This window comes from Caretta caretta, chromosome 16 (genome assembly GCF_965140235.1).
Source record: "Caretta caretta isolate rCarCar2 chromosome 16, rCarCar1.hap1, whole genome shotgun sequence".
Classification (NCBI taxonomy): Eukaryota; Metazoa; Chordata; order Testudines; family Cheloniidae; genus Caretta; species Caretta caretta.
In genome coordinates, this window is record NC_134221.1 from 13,330,308 (window position 1) to 13,350,645 (window position 20,338).

Consider the following 20,338-nt stretch of genomic DNA (forward strand, 5'->3'; position numbering starts at 1 on the left):
TAGTTCTAATCTTTTAATGATTTACAATTATTTTTGACACAGTTAAGAGCATTTAAAAATGTAAACTGCAAATATCTTTCAATGGCAGCCTAGACATTTTTTTAAAATTCACCATCCCATCAAAAAAATCTAACTTGTGTATTCAGTTATACTGACTTATTTTTTCCATGTGATAGAGCCAACACAGCTAAGCGTGAAGTCAACTCTGGTCTGACATACTTCATCAACAGAACTAAATTCACCATTAAGAAAGGATTCTGCAATTAGATGTACAATCCAGAAAGACCCCATCTTGACATTCACATACCACAGTGCTGATAGTGTGTTCTGCCCTGTGCAAGACACAGCCCCGGCCCCAAGGAACCTGCAATGTTTTTCTGGTGTCAGACACAAACATAGAGCCTCCTGCTGTCTTCCAGTGGCTTTTTCAGAGTATAACAGTGTTCTAAGAGAGCTTACCTACCTTGAAACCTGAGTGCAATCTGCCAATGTGATAGCCATCCATTTGGCTCTTGTGTCAAGTGCTAACCCCTGAGTAATGAAAGATACTAAGGCACCAAATAAGCGTAACAGTTTTTACAAAACCTGATGATTAGAAATATTTTCAGGACTAAGTTTCAGTGCGGCGGGCTCTCCTTTTTTTGAGGCTGGGGACTGACACATGATCTTTGCAATGCCATATAAGAACTTGTAACTTGTAATTAAACAGGTTCATTTCACTGTCCATTCTGCTTAAACTGAAGAAATTAAGTTTACTCGTTAGTGTCATCTTAGATAAAAATGGAAATCTTCCCAGTATCTTTAATACAATACCTGCACCTACTTTAACACTTTAAAAATAAAGAGGAGACTTTCTCATTTTGAGTTAAAAAGTAAAATAAGTTGAAAACCTAAACAGTACGAAATACGGTAGTGAGGAAAACATCAAGACATGGATTTAGCAGTACTATTACCAGCTGGGCAAGGAAATAAGGATTCTGGCTCCAGCCCACTGTTACCAGTTAAAAACCATCTCCGGGCATACAGAAATACCTCCTTCACTGCCACTCACCCATTTACTATTTTAATTTAAGAATATGTAATTAGAACAATATTTTGAGGGAGACTTTTCCCAAACACAAGCTATAGGTGAGAGTTAGAGCTGAGTAAGTGAGATGCACAAATAATGCAGTTGACAAATGTTACTTTTTTCTGTTCAAGAATGGTTTAAATCTGAGAAATCTATATTCACTGAAAACTCATGAATTTCTGTATCGAATAACAGTCTATGGTCGGTTTTAAATGTGCATTTCATTATGTTTAAGTCAATGGTATCATTTTGTTGACTTGTATCTAAATAGCCACCCCATCACAAAGCATACGTTTAACAGTTCAAAACTTGGATTTGGTGCATAACAGCTTTTTCTCAGGCATATTAGCAGTTGTAAAGCTCAAATCTTAGTGGAAGGCATGAACCTCCTGCATGCAGTCAAACTGAGGTTTGCTTTTCATTGTCCAAATATTCATTCAAAACTTTCCACTATTTTCCCACTAAGGCACATCGGTCCTGACAGTAAGAATTATCCTGAAGAAAGGCCACATTGCCTAAACTGATTCTGGCTTGATTTATCAATAATGAACTTTTTCTTTCTGCTGCTATTCCCTAGAGTGGATGTGGCACCAACTGAGGAGGGGAGACTGAGAAAATAAGTGAAAACAGCTATTCAGGAAGTCCCTGCATTTGCCTCAAGAGTTTTGATGAATATGATTAGCAAAAAGATGTAAAGACTAGCATACACATTCACTCAGACCAGAAATCATCCCTTCCTTGCTGCCCAGAACCAAGAAGTCCCCTTTTAATAGAAGTTATTTTACTTGGATATGAAGAACAACCATAGAGCCACACTGCCACTTAATCTTCTTGTAAGCAGACTTGCTCCTGCAGATGGGATAGTTGTACAAGTTGCATGGTTCATTATAGACTAAATTCCCCCCTCCATTGAAGCAGTAGGAAATGGGTTACAACACAAGTGCTTTCTCTAACAAATCACACAGAGGTGGTTCCTGAGAGTCCTCTAAATTTCTTTCTTAAAGCCCTTAGCACAGATGCACCATGACAAGCAGCCTCTATCCGTTAAAACCTGAATGACTAATTCAGCAAGAGGACCTGCATTTCAGTTTATACTGTAGTTGTACTTTTCCCTCTTGTAATCAAACTTGGATTACATCATTAAATCCTACATTCTATAATTAAACAGGGTCCCTATCCTCCTGAAAGTATATTTTCTCCCATGTAACGAGGCGGCAGGCACAGAAGAATCTCCAGAGGTTGAGAATGACACCTTGGTCAAAGGGGTTGTCTGACTCACAGTGTCGGAGGTAGGAGATGCGATGGTGTGACATGAACTCCCAGGTGGTTGTGTTACATGAGACCAAGTACAAGTGTGAAACCAGCAGCAGCATCACTACAATGGTGAATATGGCTATCACAACGAAGGACAGGAGAAGGAAGATGTTGTGCTGCAGCCACTCCCAAGATTGTTCGAAGTAAAGGCCTGACCTTTTAATTAAAAGAGAAACATGGCTAAATCACACTGGGTTAGATTATACAAATCAGCTTGACTCACAAATACTGCACTCCTGATTTGCATGCTGATAATATTTCTGCGGTGTTTTACAGCTTCAAAGCATTGTATAAACTTTGACAGCAGCTGCAGCACCAAGACTCAAAACAAAGCTAAGTTCTAAATACACTGGAACAGACATCGGAAAAAGATCTTGGACATCTATACCTCTGTACAAATTAAGTTCTCCTGACAATTAGAGTGTCCACTGGCACTGCATGAGAAGAGCTGCATGAGAACAAAACCAGGAGACACTAACAGAAGATGGTTTATGGGGAGTTTCACTTGCCTGCCATTTAAAAATATAGATTGCATGATAATTGAGGGTAAGTTAAACAGTCACCAACAATGCAAAATTATTTTATATTCATTTAGTTTAAGCTTAAAGCTAAGCCATATGGACTGTTACAACCCAAAATATCAAACTGCATAACTAATCACCTCAGTACTGTCAACTGAATAAACAGTACATCACTGTTGAAAGTCCCACAATGTTCGTACAAAGTGGAAAGAATGGCAGCTGACTTTAAATGGAATATATCTACTGCCAGATGCCAAAGCCTGCTCCCCTCTTTTTCCAGAAGTTTTGATGTTGCTGTTACCTCTGGAAAAACCAAGGTTGTATTGCAAGTAAGACTACCTGCCCCTCATTTATCAGGGAGTGTATGTCCTATATCTCTGGTTTTAAGTGCTGTAGCTCAGGTAACTATTTGACAATTTAAGTCAAATCACATTTCCAGCTTTTTTAAATGATCCCCCGTTCTAGAATTGCCTTGTCCATCTGCTCCCACTGCCTGAATGGACTCAGGCTTTTTCAGTGTTAAGGCAGTTGTTCTCTACGATGGGTATGTGTCCTCCTGGGGGTACACAGAGGTCTTCTGGGGGTACATCAACTCATCTAGATATTTGCCTAGTTTTACAACAGGCTACATAAAAAGCAGTGAAGTCAGTACAAACTAAAATTTCACACAGACAATGACTTTATACTACATTATACATTGTACACTGAATTGTAAGTACAGTATTTATATTCCAGTTGATTTTATAAGTGTATAGTAAAAATGAGAAAAGTAAGTAATTTTTCAGTAATAGTGTGCTGTGACACTTGTAATTTTATGTCTGATTTTTGTAAGCAAGTAGTCTAAGTGAGGTGAAACTTGAAGGTACGCAAGGCAAATCAGACTCCTGAAAGGGGTACAGGAGTCTGGAAAGGTTGAGAGCCACTGTTTTAAGGAACACCACACCCTCTTGCTTAAGTGGATATGTTAATCCTCAGTGGCAATAATCAGATTGGTGCTGTGAGGAAAGCTGGTTACCGTGTACAGGCAAGGAGAGAACATACCAGCTTAACTCCAGCCATTGCTATCTTGCTCTACATTCTGCAGGATTTTGGAAGGTCCAGCTCTTATCAAAACTCTAAGACCTCAAAGACAAACTGTCTCTGCCAGAGGCTGCCACTTAAAGTTCTTACCACGCAACATGAAAGGCCCACAAGAGAACCACAAGCTGTACAGCCAGGTAGACTATAAAGAGTGGATGATTCCTCTCTCCTACGCAGTTCTCAATCCAGGGACAGTGATGGTCATAACGACGTACACAGTGCCGACACAGCTGGCAGTGCTTGGCTCGCATTGGTTGCTGTGGAATAAGCAGATACTAAGAATAGTCTACCCATATCCAATGCCCTATTTTCTGTAAAATAGCTGGGAAGTCATCCAGGTCAATCCTCCTGCAAAGTGAGACAGTTCCCTCTACTCTCCCTTCAAAAACAATTATTTTAATACTTGTATAATGCCTTACAAAGAAAATCATCCCCCTTTTACAGATGGGAAAACTGAGGTTAAATGACTTGCCCATGGCCATTACTTTGCTATAAAACTTCCCTTAACTAGCTACAGAATAAAGTTGCAAACATATAAGGAAAGGTATTAGCTGAAACAAGAGCTCAATACAGTGAACTGTGGATATTTAAGAAAAAGGTGACCAAAGTCTGACAGTGAAAAACTAGGGCACCTGCCATTCAAGGGAATGTTTTGAGTGTGTATAAGAAAAGGTTTTTGTTTTTTTTTGTCTTTAGGGGCATGTGGATGAGAGGGTAGGAGAGAAGTATCCACTCCTCCTGATATTGGGAGGAGGGCTGGTCCAAGGACTAATGGGGAGGCATAGTTGGGGAAGGGATGATGGCAACAGGTGACATGCCCCCTTATTGAGGTACACATACGGTCTGCCAGTCTCTTATCTATTTCAACAACAAGCTGGCTGATAGCTCTTTCTGCTGGTCAGTCATCAGATATTTACAGAAGCTGGAACAACCCTGGATTGTATAAAACTGACAGAGACTGCGACTGAAAACAGGCATTTCTGGGCTTCAGGGATGCATATTCAAGAACTAATTGGATGAAGGAAAAAAAAGAGCAAACTATGCTTTTTACAGTTACAACTAGCTTTTCTTTCGTCCTAAGCATCTAAACAAGCTCATACCTGCCAGAAATCTGCTCTTGCTACACAATCCACCCAGATGAACTCTACCTTTTGACTTTACTAAGATGCTTTCAAATAAAGTCTTTGAAGATGCAGTGAGGCCTCAGTTGACATGGCAACAAGGAGGCAGGAAGCAGGGTTTTCCCCAATGTAGAGTAAGAAGAGAACAGTACTTTTTGTGAACTGCCAAGAATATTTGTATTAATCTTGAAAATTAACAGTTTCCCATTTAAAAATGTTTAGTTACACAGACTAACACGGCTGTTACTCTGAAAAGTAGAGAGTTGTCACTTTGGATGGGCTATCACCAGCAGGAGAGTGAATTTGTGTGTGGGGGGTGGAGGGTGAGAAAACCTGGATTTGTGCTGGAAATGGCCCAACTTGATGATCACTTTAGATAAGCTATTACCAGCAGGACAGTGGGGTGGGAGGAGGTATTGTTTCATATTCTCTGTGTGTATATAAAGTCTGCTGCAGTTTCCACGGTATGCATCCGATGAAGTGAGCTGTAGCTCACGAAAGCTCATGCTCAAATAAATTGGTTAGTCTCTAAAGTGCCACAAGTACTCTTTTTCTTTCTGCGAATACAGACTAACACGGCTGTTACTCTGAAACCTTTCATCTCAGGATTGTACCTGAGCCCAAGTTTCTAATTCTTTCTGCTCCTGCCTTGACTTTTCAACCAAGATAATACTGTAAGTTTACAAGAAATGAGTGATACCTCCAGCCAGTTCAACAGCTGAGTGATGGCTAAGCATAATAATGTGCTGGGCAATAACAAAAGATAAGTAGCCCGATGAGCACCAGCTCACCAAGCAGTTACCCCAGTTCCTTGACCAACTGCTGTACACACATACCTTCAGCATGCAGTATCCACAGCGCCGCAGCCAAACATTGCTTGGAAATTGAGGCATCATTACTCTTTGCTCTTCATTCATCCCTACCTACAAAAAGGTGATAAGAAAAAAGAGGGGACCTAAGACTATTTCGATATGCCAAGCTAGGGGTGATTCCCAGTTTGTACATACATCCATACACTAGCTCTCGTCAAGCTAGCATGAGTATAAATCAGGGGTAGGCAACCTATGGCAGGCGTGCCGAAGGCGGCACACAAGCTGATTTTCAGTGGCACTCACACTGCCTGGGTCTTGGCCACCGGTCCTGGGGGCTATGCTGCTGGCCTGGGGTTCCGGCCATCAGCCTCGCTCAGCCCGCTGCCAACCCTGGGACCTGGCCACTGGTCCGGGGGGGGGCTCTGCAACTGGACCCAGGCTGGGGCTGTGAAGGGTGCAGACAGGGACAAGAGGGGGCACAGCTCAGCATCCCCACCTTAAAAGTTGTTCCAGTGCCACCGTACTGGGATATTTTTAAGTCCTGATTTGCTGCTTACATCACTATCTTGCCACGTGGAACAGCACACTGTGTTTGACATTGAGATTAGAATGTACATGCAAGAACAGGAATCAGAATTTTCTGACATATTTCAAGATTTCCAGCGATTTGGTCCAATGCTTCCTTTTATAATTAAACCTGAAAAGTTCAACGAACACGACTTGGATTTGTCTGTATTTCAGTGGATGGGTGTTGAAGATTTTGAAATGCAGCTCATTCAGTTAAAAAGCTCAGAATTGTAGGCATCAAAGTTTAGAGATTTACGGAGTGCACTTGAAGCTACCGAGAGAAATCATGGGGCATCTATTCTGACCTGCTGGACATCCGTGCCCATGTTTAACTGTTTGAAGAAAATCACGTTTGCAATGCTTTCAGCATTTGGATCCACATACTGTGAACAGGTATTTTCACACATGAAATCTGTCCTCTGTCCCTCTCGGAGCCAGTTAACAACTGATCACTCAGAAGCCTGTGTGCAGCTTGAAGTATCCAAATACGTGCCAGACATTGGAAAACTCAGCAAGGAAAAGCAAGGGCAAGGATCACACTAAACTGATAAGATCTGCATTTTAATTTAATTTTAAATGAAGCTTCTTAAACATTTTTAAAACCTTATTTATTTTACATACAACAATAGTTTAGTTATATATTATAGACTTATAGAAAGATACATTTTAACAATTTTAGAAGGTATTACTGGCATGTGAAACCTTAAATTAGAGTAAATAAATGAAGATTCGGCACAGCACTTCTGAAAGGTGGCTGACCCCTGCTATAAATAGTAGCACAGCCATATAACACAAGCAGCAACAGCAAAGGCACAGTTTAGCGGGGCAGAGTACAAACCCGCCTGAAACTGGTATTTGGCACGGCTACTATTTATACTTGCAGTAACTCGATAAGAGCTAGCTCAAGTACATGTACGTGAGCTGGGAATCACACTTGTAGCTCATAGTGTAGACATCCTAAGGGTGAGCAGCATGGTTGATTTGTACTCCAGACTCTGGAGAGAGGGATGTAAACTGTCTCAGCAGCCATTAGTCAGCTGTCTCTTTTTTATACAGTATTATAGTCACAACTCTCTCACGGTTTAAGAACATTAAACATAGAGAACAATTCCCTGAGAAGTACAGAAGCTGTTAAGAGACAAAGGAGACAGACCCAACACACTGTATGACAACCTCAGCAATGCAGGGAATCCCATGAAATCCTATTTAATACAATCGATACACACACATAACTGTTCAGAGAGTGGGGCTATTTTAGCCATTGACAACCAGATAGGGTGTGGAGACAGAATGAAACTTTGGCATGGAGCTGCATAGGATATAAGTAGTAAGAAGACTGCTCTGCCTCAAAATACAAGGGAAATGCATTTGCAGTATAAGCAGTGCTAGTTGTTATATATACAGATCAAAATTCACTTACGTTTTGGAAGATTAAAGTGATAATGGATATTAAATTGCTTGTACAAGGCAAGATAAGGTGTCCAAGCATGTTAAAGAAGGATACATATAAAATACCTGGAAATATTTCCATCTAATTAAAGCACTCATCTGATTTTTGTACAAATAGATCTTTCAAGAGGGATACAGTAACAGAACAATTACCTTGTTCAGTAAATACAGTTGTAAGGAATATTTTCCTTCCAGAGTGCACCTCTTTCCTGGTTTTCATATGCACAGCAATTGGCAGTAGTGAGGGAATATAAGGCAGCTATCTGTTCTTCTCAGTAAAACAAAGTGGGAGAGCACGTGAGTGCTAGGGGAAACTGAGAAAGGGGCATGGTATGATAAATGCACCTAGCAAAATTGTGATTCCTGAGGCTCACTTTATAGAACCTAAACTCCGTGACCTCTTCTGCTTTTGTACACATTTTAAGAGTCCTCTATCCTAAATGTCAAGACAGTTTATACTGCATATTCTTATCCAGTATGTTGCAAAGAAAACCGAAATCTACAGGTTTTATAACCAGGAAGGTTGGTTCCCACTTTCCTTCATTCAGTCAACTATGATTCAGGTTAACAGAATGATTTACCTTCTCTTCCTCATCAGACTCAACAAAGCCTGGATCCATGAGAGACACTACAAAGTACAGCAAGACAGAGCATAGAACTAGTAAGACAAATATCAGTGGCTGCAGCAACTCTCCATGCTCTTCCTGCTTTCGCAGATCTGAAAGAGTAAAGAGAAGGAGTAAGTCCATGTGAAATGCTTGGGGCAACAAGTTATTCTCCTTGATCTTATTAGCTATAGGATTCAAAGTGGGGCTGAATTCCATATTAACTGTGGAAAGTATGCCTCAACTGCTCAGGAAGTTGGGACCCATCACGGCTGTCCCCTCTGTAAGGGGAACTATTTACAGAGAGCCCTTACAACATACTTAAAAGATCAGCAAACAGCTTCCCATTGATTTGCAAGACCTTCCCCAAACACTACCTGTACTTCAGTCTCTCTTCACCTTCTTCTGCTGTTCTGCAGTGTGCTGTATAAAACTATTCTAGAATTATTATGATAGCTGCATTTAAAAACTGCCTATCACTGCAGCATCTAGGTGCCAGAGTAAGATTCAGGGTCAAAGAATCCAGTAAAAACAATATTTATATATGAAGAGATCAATATTGATTATGTTAAGCATTATATTAATCAAATACCACGGAAGGTACTTTTTATTATAACCCCCCATGGTTTATAGGTTTTCCATTATAGTGTGTGACTAGATTAGATTGTAAACTCCTTCGAGTAGGCACCAGGTCTTCTCAAATGTCAAACACCAACCCTCCTTCCCGCCCTACAAACAATAAGAGTGAGGTTTCCCATCTATCTGAGTAGGACAGGGATCTAGTTGTATTGGGTAGGGATATAGCAGTTTCCTCTGCTCTCACTTCCCTAGCTTGGAGGTAATTTTTTTTCCTGCCAGATACGATGGTGCACTATTGCCAACTTCAAGTGTCCAAAAATCACAAGTCTGGCTCCATCAAAACATATTTTTAAAAATCTCTTATTTGAAGGTAATGAACAAGGGCGGCTTTCTGGTTTTTGAGTCTTCAGAGTTCATATTTTCATATTATTCTTCTAGCCCAGAGGTGGGTAAACTATGGCCTGCAGACCACATCCGGCCCAGCTCCTTTGAGCTCCTGACCCCTCCCTTGCTGTCCCCCCTCCCCTGCAGTTACGCCGCCATGCGGGCAGCGCGGCTTGTGCCCACCCATGTCCCAGGCTTTCCAACAAGCCTGTCCTGCCGCTCTGAGCGGCATGGTAAGGAAAAGGGGGAGGGGGAAGGGGAAGTCCCAAGGGGCAGTCAAGGGACGGGGGCGGTCGGATGGGGCGGAGGTTCGGGGATGGGGATGGTCAGGAGACAGGGAGCAGGGGAGTTGGATGGGGGATTGTATGGGGGTGGGGTCCTAATGGGGGGGGCAGGGAGTGGGGGGTTGGATGGGGGTGGGGTCCTGGGGGGGCAGTTAGGGATGGGGGTCCCAGGAAGGGGTGGTCAGGGGACAAGAAGTGTGCAGCGGGGGGTGGGTCAGGAGTCCCGGGGGGGCTGTCAAGGGGCAGGGGTGTGGATGGGGTCGGGGTGGTCAGGGGACAAGGAGCAGGGGGGCTTAGATAAGGGGTGGGGTCCCGGCAGGTGGTTAGGGGCGGGGGGGGTCTCAGGAGGGGGTGCTCAGGGGACAAGGAGCAGGGGGGTTGGATGGGTGGGGGGTTTTGAGGGGGCGAAAAGTGGGAGGGGTGGAGAGGGGGCGGGGCCAGGCTCTTTGGGCAGGCACAGCCTTCCCTAACCGGCCCTCCATACCATTTTGCAACCCCGATGTGGCCCTCAGGCCAAAAAGTTTGCCCACCCCTGTTCTAGCCAATGAGGGCCAAACACTTTTTAAAAATGAAAGCTGTCTCACAATCGCATGACTCCAGGCGATGAGCCTGTAAGAAAAGCAGCCAACAGCGCGAATAATCCTGAGCTGGCAAATCTGGGTGAGTTGGAGAGGGGGCCAAAAAAGCAAGTTCATGGCGGGAGCAGCCAGGCCCCGCCGCCCGAGGTGAGGCCGACTTCCGCCTGTGGCCCCGGGGTCCGAGGGGCTCATGTCCGGTGCTTAGGGAGCTGCCCTCCCCTGGCGAGGGGAATCCCGGGGCGGCCCGAGGAATGCCGGGTCTCACCTGTGCGGTGCAGGAAGAGGGCCAGAGCGACGCCCCAGCTGATCCCCGTGTGCGCCACCCTTACCAGGTAGCCGCCGCCCCGTACAGCCCCCTGCCCCATCGCCCCAGCACAGGACGCGGGGGCGGCGGCAGCGCCCCGGCTCCAAACCCGGAAGGGCCGCGCCGGTTCGCGGAGCGAGGGTTGGCCGGGTGGTTGCCATGGCAGAGGGGGTGGGGCTTGAGCTGGATGCCGCGGCGGGGGGTGGGGCGTAGTTCTTAAACCGCATTAACAGTTGTGGAGCCGCGGGGGCAGAGCACGGCCGGGGTTAAACTCGTTGGCTACCTGCATTGATGCCTGCTGGGGCACCTGCGGTGGAGGGGCTCCTTCACTCGCGCTGTGTAAGAACGGGCTGAGCCTGGCCAGCAGATCGAGGGAGGTGATTGTTCCCCATCTATTCTGCACTGGTGAGGCTGCATCTGGAGCACTGCCTCCAGTTTTGAGCCCCCCCACTACAGAAAGGATGTGGACAAATTGGAGAGAGTCCAGTGGAGGGCAATGAAAATGATCAGAGGGCTGGGGCACATGACTTACCAGGACAGGCTGAGGGAACTGGGCTTGTTTCCGCTGTGACTGCAGAAGAGGCGAGTGAGGGGGGATTTATTAGCAGCCTTCAACTACCTGAAGGGGGGGTTTCAAAGCGGACGGAGCTAGGCTGTTCTCAGTGGTGGCAGATGACAAAACAAGGAGCAATGGTCTCAAGTTGCAATGTGGGAGGTCTAGGTTGGATATTAGGAAACACTATTTCACTAGGAGGCTGGTGAAGCACTGGAGTGGGTTACCTAGGGACGTGGTGGAATCTCCGTCCATAGAGGTTTTTAAGGCCCAGCTTGACAAAGCCCTGGCTGGGATGATTTAGCTGGTGTTGGTCCTGCTTTGAGCAGGGGGTTGGACTAGATGACTTCCTGAGGTCTCTTCCAACCCTGATCTTCTATGATCTCAACCAAGGCTCTGCAAATGGAGCTCAGGCCAGATCCCAGCACAATTAATGCTTTTTATTTAAGCAGGCATTATAGGAAGCAAAAAAATGTAGGAAGCTATCACAAGATTCTGCTCTCTCATGGCAATGGTGCTCATGAAGGTCAAATGTGCATTATAGCGACCTGCAGCAAGGACTCGCCATCATATACCCATAACTAGGGAGTTCCACTAAAACTACCCACAGGGATGCTTGAAGCAGGGGAACAGGATTCTCAAGACCCCGTAGCAAAGCATTTGGAGTGAAAAGTGTAGCTCTGTTTTGTGAGATGGTCTCTTAGGCAAAACCAGTTGGAATATATGCAGCTGTTATACCTGTTGCTCTCCATTCACTCTAGTGATAAATTAAACACAGACTGCACTGGGTCAGCCAGACATGAATTAGCTCAACCCAGGCAGTCAAATCAATACAGAGCTTGTAAAATCCCTGCTACAGCTCATGTGTGAGGACCCAAAGCATTGTACGGGTTTTACAAGCAATGATCTGTCCCAACACCTTTTCACTTCTAGTGTATACCGAGCCTTGCTGACAATGATTTTACACTGTAATTTTTTCCATCCATCATAGCTAGAAAACAGTAGAGGCTTAAAAGTACCATTCTTCTCCCTGCACATTTTATCCTCCTCCACATGGCAAGCAGCTGATTCCTTCCTGTTATTGTTTGAGTATAAACCAGACTGTTTATTTTCCTTCCTTGGTTGTACATCAGCATTCTTGATTATTTCAGGCCATCTGTGGGGATATAGTGAGTCAGTTCTTTCTCCGCTGGTCCCATGACAGTAAAGTGCAAACTGTTAAAGGTGCTCAGGGTTGACTATAAATAATTTATTTGAGACAGCAAAGCTGAAATGTTGAAAATGATATTTAGAATCTCTAGTTCATTCCCCATCATGTTTTAACAACCTGAAAGCAAATCCAGTAATCTTTTTGTATTGGAGAAAGCCTTCCAGGGGTAAGACTGAGCCTGTACTAGCGCTTTGATGATGATATTAATTAAAATTATGGAGGAACCATCATAAAAATATGTTTCTAACTCTTTTGGTTGTGCAGCAAAGCTTCCCACAGGGACCCAGGGCAGTAGTCAGGCTGTTCTTCCAGATAGACAAGAGAGGTGGGAACTGCCTTCAGTTAATCTCAATGGGGTATTGATCTGAAGCTTAAGGATAGCAATTTTAAATAGCAACAACATTAACTATTTCACTGCTGATCCCTTTAGCAGACACATTCATCTTCTGTGTGACTGCAGGGAGTGCCCCCTAGTCTGATGAAGGGAACTTCTCTTTCACCTTTGTGACTTAAACTATACATTGAAACATGTGGTGCGCTATTTACCTTGCCCTGCAGCTTTGAAATTGGTACAGAGCTTGAGGCTTTCCTCTACCTTAAAGTTTAAAAACCAAAAAATCACCAGATAGATAACATTTGGGCTTAATTCTAGAAACTATCCTATATTGAATTGGACATGAGTGCGGCAGGGCTCTTACAGTATAAAATCTAGATTCTGATGGCATCTACTCAACTTGGAATTTTACACAAACCACATCACAGCTGGCAGAGCGCCTCTCTCAGTACATACTGAATCACTGCACTACTACATTTCCAGCTCCCTAGGGACAGTTCAGATTCATACTATTCCCCCTTCTCACCCTGCCTATCCAGGCCCTGCTGAGAACCTGGCACTCCCACTGAATTCAATGGGAGACAAGTGTACTCAGGAGCTTGCAGGATTGGGACCGTTAAGGAGAAAGTCACAGTGGCACTAAAGCAGTGTAAGAGAGTCCTTCCCACAGTCAGCTTCCCCACTCAATATGGTTATGCCCATGAATACTGGGAATATCCACTGCAGATATGCCTGGTGACACTCTGCCAAGAAATCTGTATAACTGAATATAGTCCTGATTTTTCCATCCACCTCACTTCATAACAATAGTCTTCTTCCCCCACCCGCTCCCAGTGACAAAAAATCATCATATCCCTTTGAAGTCATGAAAGCAAAAAGTAACTGAACTGGATCAACACACAGCAGTTCCTTCCATGTTTAATTAGACACATGACAACAAATGGAACAGTAACTTATCCAAATAAACCATATTCACAGACAAAGAAGCAAGAGATTGTTAAGCACTAGGTTTAATACAGAACAGGTATCCCTATGGAAACAACGGAAAAGTTAATTCAATCAGAATTGTAAGGAAGCAACAGATATGCATTTTAATTTAATTAATTAATTAGCTTGGTTTCACCATGTACAAGTGTTCAAACCAGACCTCTCAACATCAGGCTGATCAATGGACACAGTGAAAGCAGAAGTTGCTTAATACAACAGAAACTTTTTTAAACAAGGAAATACATATTTGGTTAATTGTTAGCCTTACTTAAAACATTTATTTTTCTTTTTTTTACAAGGAAAAATGACAGTCTCTCTCAGTGACAGGTATTTGGAGTCAGAATTCAATCTGTAAGAGAGGTGTTTGAGTGCAGCAGGAATTTTTCCATCTTTACTTAAAAGTGCTGCCTTCCTAGCCAGCCCCCAATCTTGCTTTCCATCCGTCACTGATAAAACCATTATGCCTCTTGTTTTATACACTTTGGTTGTCTTGGAGACAAGTGGTTCCTACTACTTTTAAGTCTTTGCATCATTCCAGAGGCCACATATTTTTTTTGAAATGGAATCTTAATCCAGTGTCCACAGCCTGGTGGCTGCTGCCTCACCCCCACAGAAATTATCTTCCTGAGGGGAAAGTGCAGCACAACCTGTTCTGAAACTGCCTTAAGTGAGGCTCCACTAACTGGATTGGAAGGGGTTCATATAGAAAAGTGTGGTTAGCAACCCTCCTTACACTCACTTCCCTAGAAAGAGACCCAAACAAGTGACCCAACAAGATGCCTAATCCAGGCAACAGGAGTTAAAAAACAACCCTCTTTTGTCTGTATGTTCACTGCACCACCACCAAGTGCTAGGATGTACATACCCTAATCTTCAAGGCTGGGTGTGCTTCAGCACAGGAACCAGAGTGCTCAGTTCCCAGGATGGAAGTAGTTAGGCCAGTAGAGGGTCTGGAATAGTTAGAGTGATATTGTGAATGGGGAAGATGAACTGTTGGTAGTGTTAAGTGTTCATGGTCTCAGATGATCAGTGGTGCACCTGTCTTCTTAGTCCTGTACAAATTAACTATTCTTGTGCTATTCGGTGTTGCTAGTTAAGGCTACACATCTTGATGGGCCAATACTTAGAGGCTATTGCTCCTACAAGACTTGCTAAGGGCTGAACACCTACTGTAAAATGTCTTTCCTGTTGATTGCAATGGGAATGGAGGGCACTCAGCACTTTGGAGGCTCAAGACTATGCCATTGTCTCTGACAAGGGAGACCTCTAGCCAGGGTGCTGGTTACCTAAACTCCAGGTGGAGGGTCTCTTGTCAGTGCTGTCTTTGCTGAGAATCACTGATTTAAGCACTCATGTTTGCCCTACTGTTTAACATTCAGTGAAAATTGGGGTTGTGTAGAGGAAGGGGGTAAGCCTCAGCCTTGGGAGGATACTGTGAGAGGAGTCTCTCTGCCACATCGTTTAGTTCTGAGTGCCTCAGAAATCACTCTCCAGCTTTATTTCAATTGGCACTGACAGTCCCTGTCTTAGTTTTCTGACTTGGCTCTGAACAGTGCCACTCTGGTTAACTGAAATTTCCACCTAAACAAAGGGGTGTGTATGTCCTCAGGGTTGCACTGAGGAAACTTTATCCTGGTAGAGCAGGAAGGCCCAGTAGGATTTATCTGCATAGGCTAGCCAGCAAACTCGGGGCAGTCCTGAGAATTCAAACTCCCTCTTTTGTGAAGGGGCCAGGTGTTCCCAGAGACAGTCACAAAATCAGAATAGCGCCGTGTTGTGTGTTCTGATGGGAGATAGCTGAAGATGGCAGGTCTGTCCCAGGATGGGCTCATGTATAATAATTACTTAGCACCTATTCACCTCCAAAAGTGCTTTACTGTCATGGATTAAGCCTCACAGTATCCCTAGGGAGCAGGCAAGTAAATACTTATACCTACTGTTTTACAGATGGGGAAACTGAGGCACACAGAGCTCAATGACTAGCCTAAGGCTACAGAGACAGTACTAGAACACAGGAGTTCCTGGATCCCAGGCCTGTGCTCAGACAAAACCCTTCTCTCTCTTGTGCAAGTACCTGTCTTGTATAGATCCTGACTAGCTTATGGATATTGCCTCCCCTACTCCTCAGACATTTACAAACTGTATAGACAAGAACTCTCCTGTCAGATTAACCTCTGTGAATCTATTAGTCCTCACAAACACAGACTGACTTTGAAAAGATTTTGCTTACAGTTCAGTCTCAGGGCCATCTCCACACCCAAGAGGATCTTAGCAATTGTGCTAGGGTCTGTCTCTGAAGGGCTTTTCTTGAGTTAAGGCTCAGCTTTTGTTTTGGCATTTACTTCTCAAAGATGGAGTGACCTCTCATCAAAGGTTAGACGTGGAGGCATCAGACAAATTTAACTCATCTCCCGCCCCCATCCTGCCTTCCCCCACACCAGCCTCTGCCCCTGCCCTCATCCTGCCTTCCAATCTTCTTAAGTTATTTTGAAAGCTATCCTAAGAGCTTGTATCCAGTGACTGTGTCAGCAACACTGGCAATAGCAGCAAGGATAAAACAATTCTAGCTAGGGTGTTGGGGAAAGAAGTGTGTACAGATGGGTGATCAGAGGATAAGTTGTACATTAAAGAGCGTCAGTGAGCAGAGAGCAGATGAGACTGTTCCCTGTCCAAGCTGGGCCCGTTAACACCATTCTCCACAAACCATATCTCCTTGGGCCTGGTGGAACAAGTGCCAAGCCAATGCAGATTGCAGTACAAGATCTCAGTCACATGTGGGAAGAAAGTGGTAGATGGCAAAGCTGAAGCAGGTGTTCCATCTCTCCCTGCACTCAGAAGTAGGTGGAGCAGACAAGTCATAACAGGAAGGACAAGCCACACTGTGGGAAGCTATGAACTAGGAGCAGTGTTCAGCTGGAGCCTCCTTAACTTTCCCATTGAGTTACTGATCCCTCTGGAGGTCAATTACCTCCATACAGTGACTGGCTTCTCAGGAAGCATGGGACATAATCAAACTGTGCAAAAACAGCAGCTTCCTGTAGACGTGTCCCGGAGCTGGTGGTCACACCTTTGTCCTCCAGGCTTCCACACCCACTTGTCACATTAAAACCCTGGTTACAACACAGCAGACCCTGACACAATTCAGTCTCATAATAGATGGAAACAAGCCATATTTTAACTGTGTTCCTAAAACACAGTGCTATCCTGCTAAAATCCAAGGCTAGACTATGGTTAAAGCATCATTTGGTTCTGGCTATGCTGCAAGGCCAAATCCTGCATTAACCGTGGTTGGGAACTACCGAGCATATCAACTCCACCAACATAGCAGTTGTTAGTGCTCAGAGGGGACCCTATCAAGCTCCTTGTTGCTCTTACATCTGTGGTACTCCAAAAGATGGGCAGAACTGTAAGTGCTTTTAGGCTATCTACATTAGCCTCTCAGCATGGAATGGATAGTTACATAAACAAATGCTCTCCCACGTGCTCCATGTGCAGGGAGACAGGTGAGCAATGTTTGTAGCTCCATCTAGTTCTGCATCTAACTGAAAGATTGACAAGCAAGAGCATGTACAAACACTTTGAAATCAGCTCCCTGTCCCAAAGCTTATTCAGATGCAAGTCCTTGGGGAGGTGGGAAAAGGGAAATACATTTGAAGCAAAGAACCTCAAAAGTACAATTTGTCAAGTTTTCCAAAACATATGAAAACAATCAAAAGTGACAAAAGTATATATATCTATAGGTTTGAAAAGTATTTAAAAGGAAAACAAACAAACAAACAAAGCAAGCCCACCATCGAAACAAATGACATAGGGTTAAAAAGGAAAAAAAAAAAATTAACACCATCTGGGCAGAAAAACTAAACCTCTCCAGGGCAACTGGGTTCTGTCATTTAAAATGTCACTTAATGGCCCTAAGAATTGTCCATACCATCCACAATGACTGCAGCATTTACCCTGAACATTAGGAGAACCTCAGCCATAGCAGCGAATCAAATCAGAGTGCAATGGATAGGAGGAGAAAGCAGAGGAAAGACAGACAGGCTTATTGTGCTGTCTCAGTGGCCTGAAATGTCCCAGCTCAAGTAGGCCAAATCTCTCCTGGCTGCTCCTTGGTACATAGCCATTTCTAAGGGGAGAAGATTATCTTAACTGTGAAAGAACCAGGACAAGGAGAGGGGTCCCAAGTTTGGGTTCTGCAGGTTGCACAATGTGCTGCTGGGGGACCTAGATTTAAGGCAAACCTTGGCAAGTCGTACAGATGAAGACGCTGTGCTTGCACCATTGTAAATCAGGCATTGTGCTGCAATGTGTTTGACACACAGGGAGGCTGAATCCCCATTTAACATGGCAAATGTTGGCCCAGACTTAAGAAAAGAGAGAAAACTCCCAATCCCTCACAAATTCCAAAGTCACCAAATCATGCAGTAGTGACTGGCCTGGGTCCCAGAGATAGTTGGCCATGAGTGAGGGGAAATTCACCCTCTGGTGTTTGCAGCCTTTACCATAAAACACAGAAAACACAATTTAAAAAGAAGAGGTGGTAAAAGGACTTGCATGGAGAGCTGGAGAGATCAGACCCCTCTGTGAATGAACCTGACTCTTCATTGCACAGCATGCCTTGCAGGAAAACACCCTCCATTCTTAAGGGCAGGACAGCTGTTTTTTCTAGCCTTTCCTTCACCCTGTGGTGCCAGGTGATTGAAAGGTACCACGGTAGCGTTACTGGGCAAAGTCACAACTCCTGGCTTTAAAGGGTTAATGGGAATGCTTTACAGCAAGGAATTTCCAAATGCACTTGATACAATCCATCAAGGTTCCATTAGTAGCAGCCCCGTACAAAAACTGACTGAAATGGCTTGACGGCTCTTCCTCCCCTTACTATTCTACTTCCAACTCTCTTAGCATTATTTTTCCCCCTCCAGGCAAATAGATCACTGATCAGTGCCTACAACCCCACTGTAGAGATGTGGCCATGATGCTGGACTGGCTGTTCTTGTGGACATGACAGGACCTCATGCAACATAGTGAAGGGGAATTGTCTAAAGGTGTGAAATAAAAAAAAAAGGTCACAATATGAATCACACAGCTAGATCGTCAAGCTCACATTCATTGGAGGCTTCTCATGTGGTCTAAAAAAGGTCAAAAGATACATTTTTTTTGTTTTTTATACAGAAATCATATACACAAAACGTCAATCCATACTTCATAACGAAAAACCTACTAATTTAAAGAAAGCATTTGTTGTGCAAAAGGTCCCCCCCACCCCACCCCTGTGCACCTTCATCTACTGAGGGTCTCTCTCTCTCACACACACACACACACCCATACACATATACACACACACAGGTTCCTTCCAACAGCCAAGCTGGTGGGAAAGAGTCCTCTCTATATACAGTGAATTAGAGAGAAGCTGGATACAGTGCTGGCAAGAGGCGTTGTTAGATCATTGCCTCTATCTGGAAGTGTCCATGTTCTCCTCTTTAAAGTTACTGCAGTGCTCTATAACTTTCCTATAGACAAAATAAGGACAAGGAGAAAAGGTTTAGTTCAAAGACTAGGAAAATAATGAAGTGGGCCATAAGCATAAGGCACTGTCACCTATATTTAAATGTAGTGTATGTATCAGGGAGCCTAACCTGAGACATGCATCAACCCAGTACCTGTGTTACAAGTATATCTCAACAAAAACAGCTCTAGTTACACACTTACAACCAATCCCTTCCAACATTAGTGTACATCAGTGATTCCCAAACTTTAACAGCCCGCGAACCCCTTTCACTAAATTGTGAAATCTCGGGAACCCCCTGCTAAAAATGAATATTTCCAGGGATTTAAGTTTAAATTTCCTCCACACTCCGCACTCTGGGGGCTCCTGCTGCTGGACCCCATTGACCGCCCTGGTCAACTGAGCTCCACTGAGCTCGGGCTGCAGGTCCTGCTGACTGCCGGGACTTGGGCTGCCAGCCCCAACTGCCCGGCCCCACACTCCCTGGGGCTCAGGCTGCCAGCCCCGGGCGGAGCACCGGGGTTCAGGCTGCCGGCTCCGCCACTCACAGGGGCAGGGCTCGGGCTACCAGCCCCAGCTGCCTGGCCCCACTCTCCTTGGGGCTCGGGCTGCCAGCCCTGCATCCAGGTCCCACCTGCTGCCTCCAATGCCCTGGGTCCTCTGGCCGCCAGGAGTGAAATTTTTCTGGCGAACCCCCTGCAACGTTCTGCAAACCCCGGGGTTCATGAACCCCAGTTTGGGAACCCCTGGTATACATCCAGATCCACACCTGTCCATTTATCAACCCACCCATTATTCACTGACCATCACACCCTCATCTCCCATCCAAACAAACACCTTTCTGTCATCAGCAGATCTAATAATCTGCTCATCCAAACATCCATCATTCACCTACTTTTCTGTCATCTATCCTTGTACCCATATGACTGCAATTTAGCTATTCCTTGCCATCTACTTACCATGTTATTCATATACTTTCCATTCACCATTCTTCTATTGTCCCTATCATTCATGCATCTGACCCATACACAATTCATCTACCCTATTATTCAATCTCCTACTCTATCTTCCATAAGCTTCA

At 44.4% G+C, this 20,338-nt stretch overlaps 2 protein-coding genes and 1 long non-coding RNA gene across 8 annotated transcripts in view; 1 reads left to right on the forward strand and 2 right to left on the reverse strand.

Annotated features, from left to right (window-relative positions):
* ZDHHC12 (zDHHC palmitoyltransferase 12) lies at positions 1-12,468 on the reverse strand. Of its 2 annotated transcripts, none has more exons than XM_048822504.2 (5): positions 12,240-12,468; positions 8,515-8,651; positions 5,942-6,028; positions 4,075-4,241; positions 1-2,539 (listed from the first exon to the last, which is right to left on the reverse strand). In XM_048822504.2, exons 1-5 carry the CDS (start codon positions 12,256-12,258, stop codon positions 2,230-2,232), a joined length of 720 nt encoding a protein of 239 aa, XP_048678461.1. In that variant the 5' UTR covers positions 12,259-12,468; the 3' UTR covers positions 1-2,229. The 2 variants fall into 2 exon arrangements, with proteins under 2 accessions (XP_048678461.1, XP_048678460.1); XM_048822503.2 differs by lacking the exon at positions 12,240-12,468 and adding an exon at positions 10,629-10,824.
* Positions 10,318-20,338, forward strand: part of LOC142069402 (uncharacterized) — a 14,285-nt gene continuing 4,264 nt past the window's right edge. Inside the window, exon 1 of the long non-coding RNA XR_012665213.1 lies at positions 10,318-10,445. This is a non-coding gene — a long non-coding RNA (uncharacterized LOC142069402). The remainder of the gene's footprint in view (positions 10,446-20,338) is intronic.
* Positions 13,667-20,338, reverse strand: part of ZER1 (zyg-11 related cell cycle regulator) — a 27,499-nt gene continuing 20,827 nt past the window's right edge. For all 5 annotated transcript variants that reach the window (XM_048822485.2, XM_048822487.2, XM_075120317.1 and 2 more), the window contains one exon: positions 13,667-19,261. In XM_048822485.2, coding sequence (XP_048678442.1) covers positions 19,204-19,261 — 58 coding nt within the window. In that variant the 3' untranslated portion in view covers positions 13,667-19,203. The remainder of the gene's footprint in view (positions 19,262-20,338) is intronic.

Bases quoted from the DNA above. Each gene is read 5' to 3' on its own strand.
- ZDHHC12 (XM_048822503.2), bottom strand. From the start codon at position 10,728: ATGGGGCAGGGGGCTGTACGGGGCGGCGGCTACCTGGTAAGGGTGGCG. The intron at 8,652-10,628 runs GTGAGACCCGGC...TTACTCTTTCAG, and splicing joins CCTCTTCCTGCACCGCACAG to ATCTGCGAAAGCAGGAAGAG. The intron at 2,540-4,074 runs GTAAGAACTTTA...TTTAATTAAAAG, and splicing joins TGGGCCTTTCATGTTGCGTG to GTCAGGCCTTTACTTCGAAC.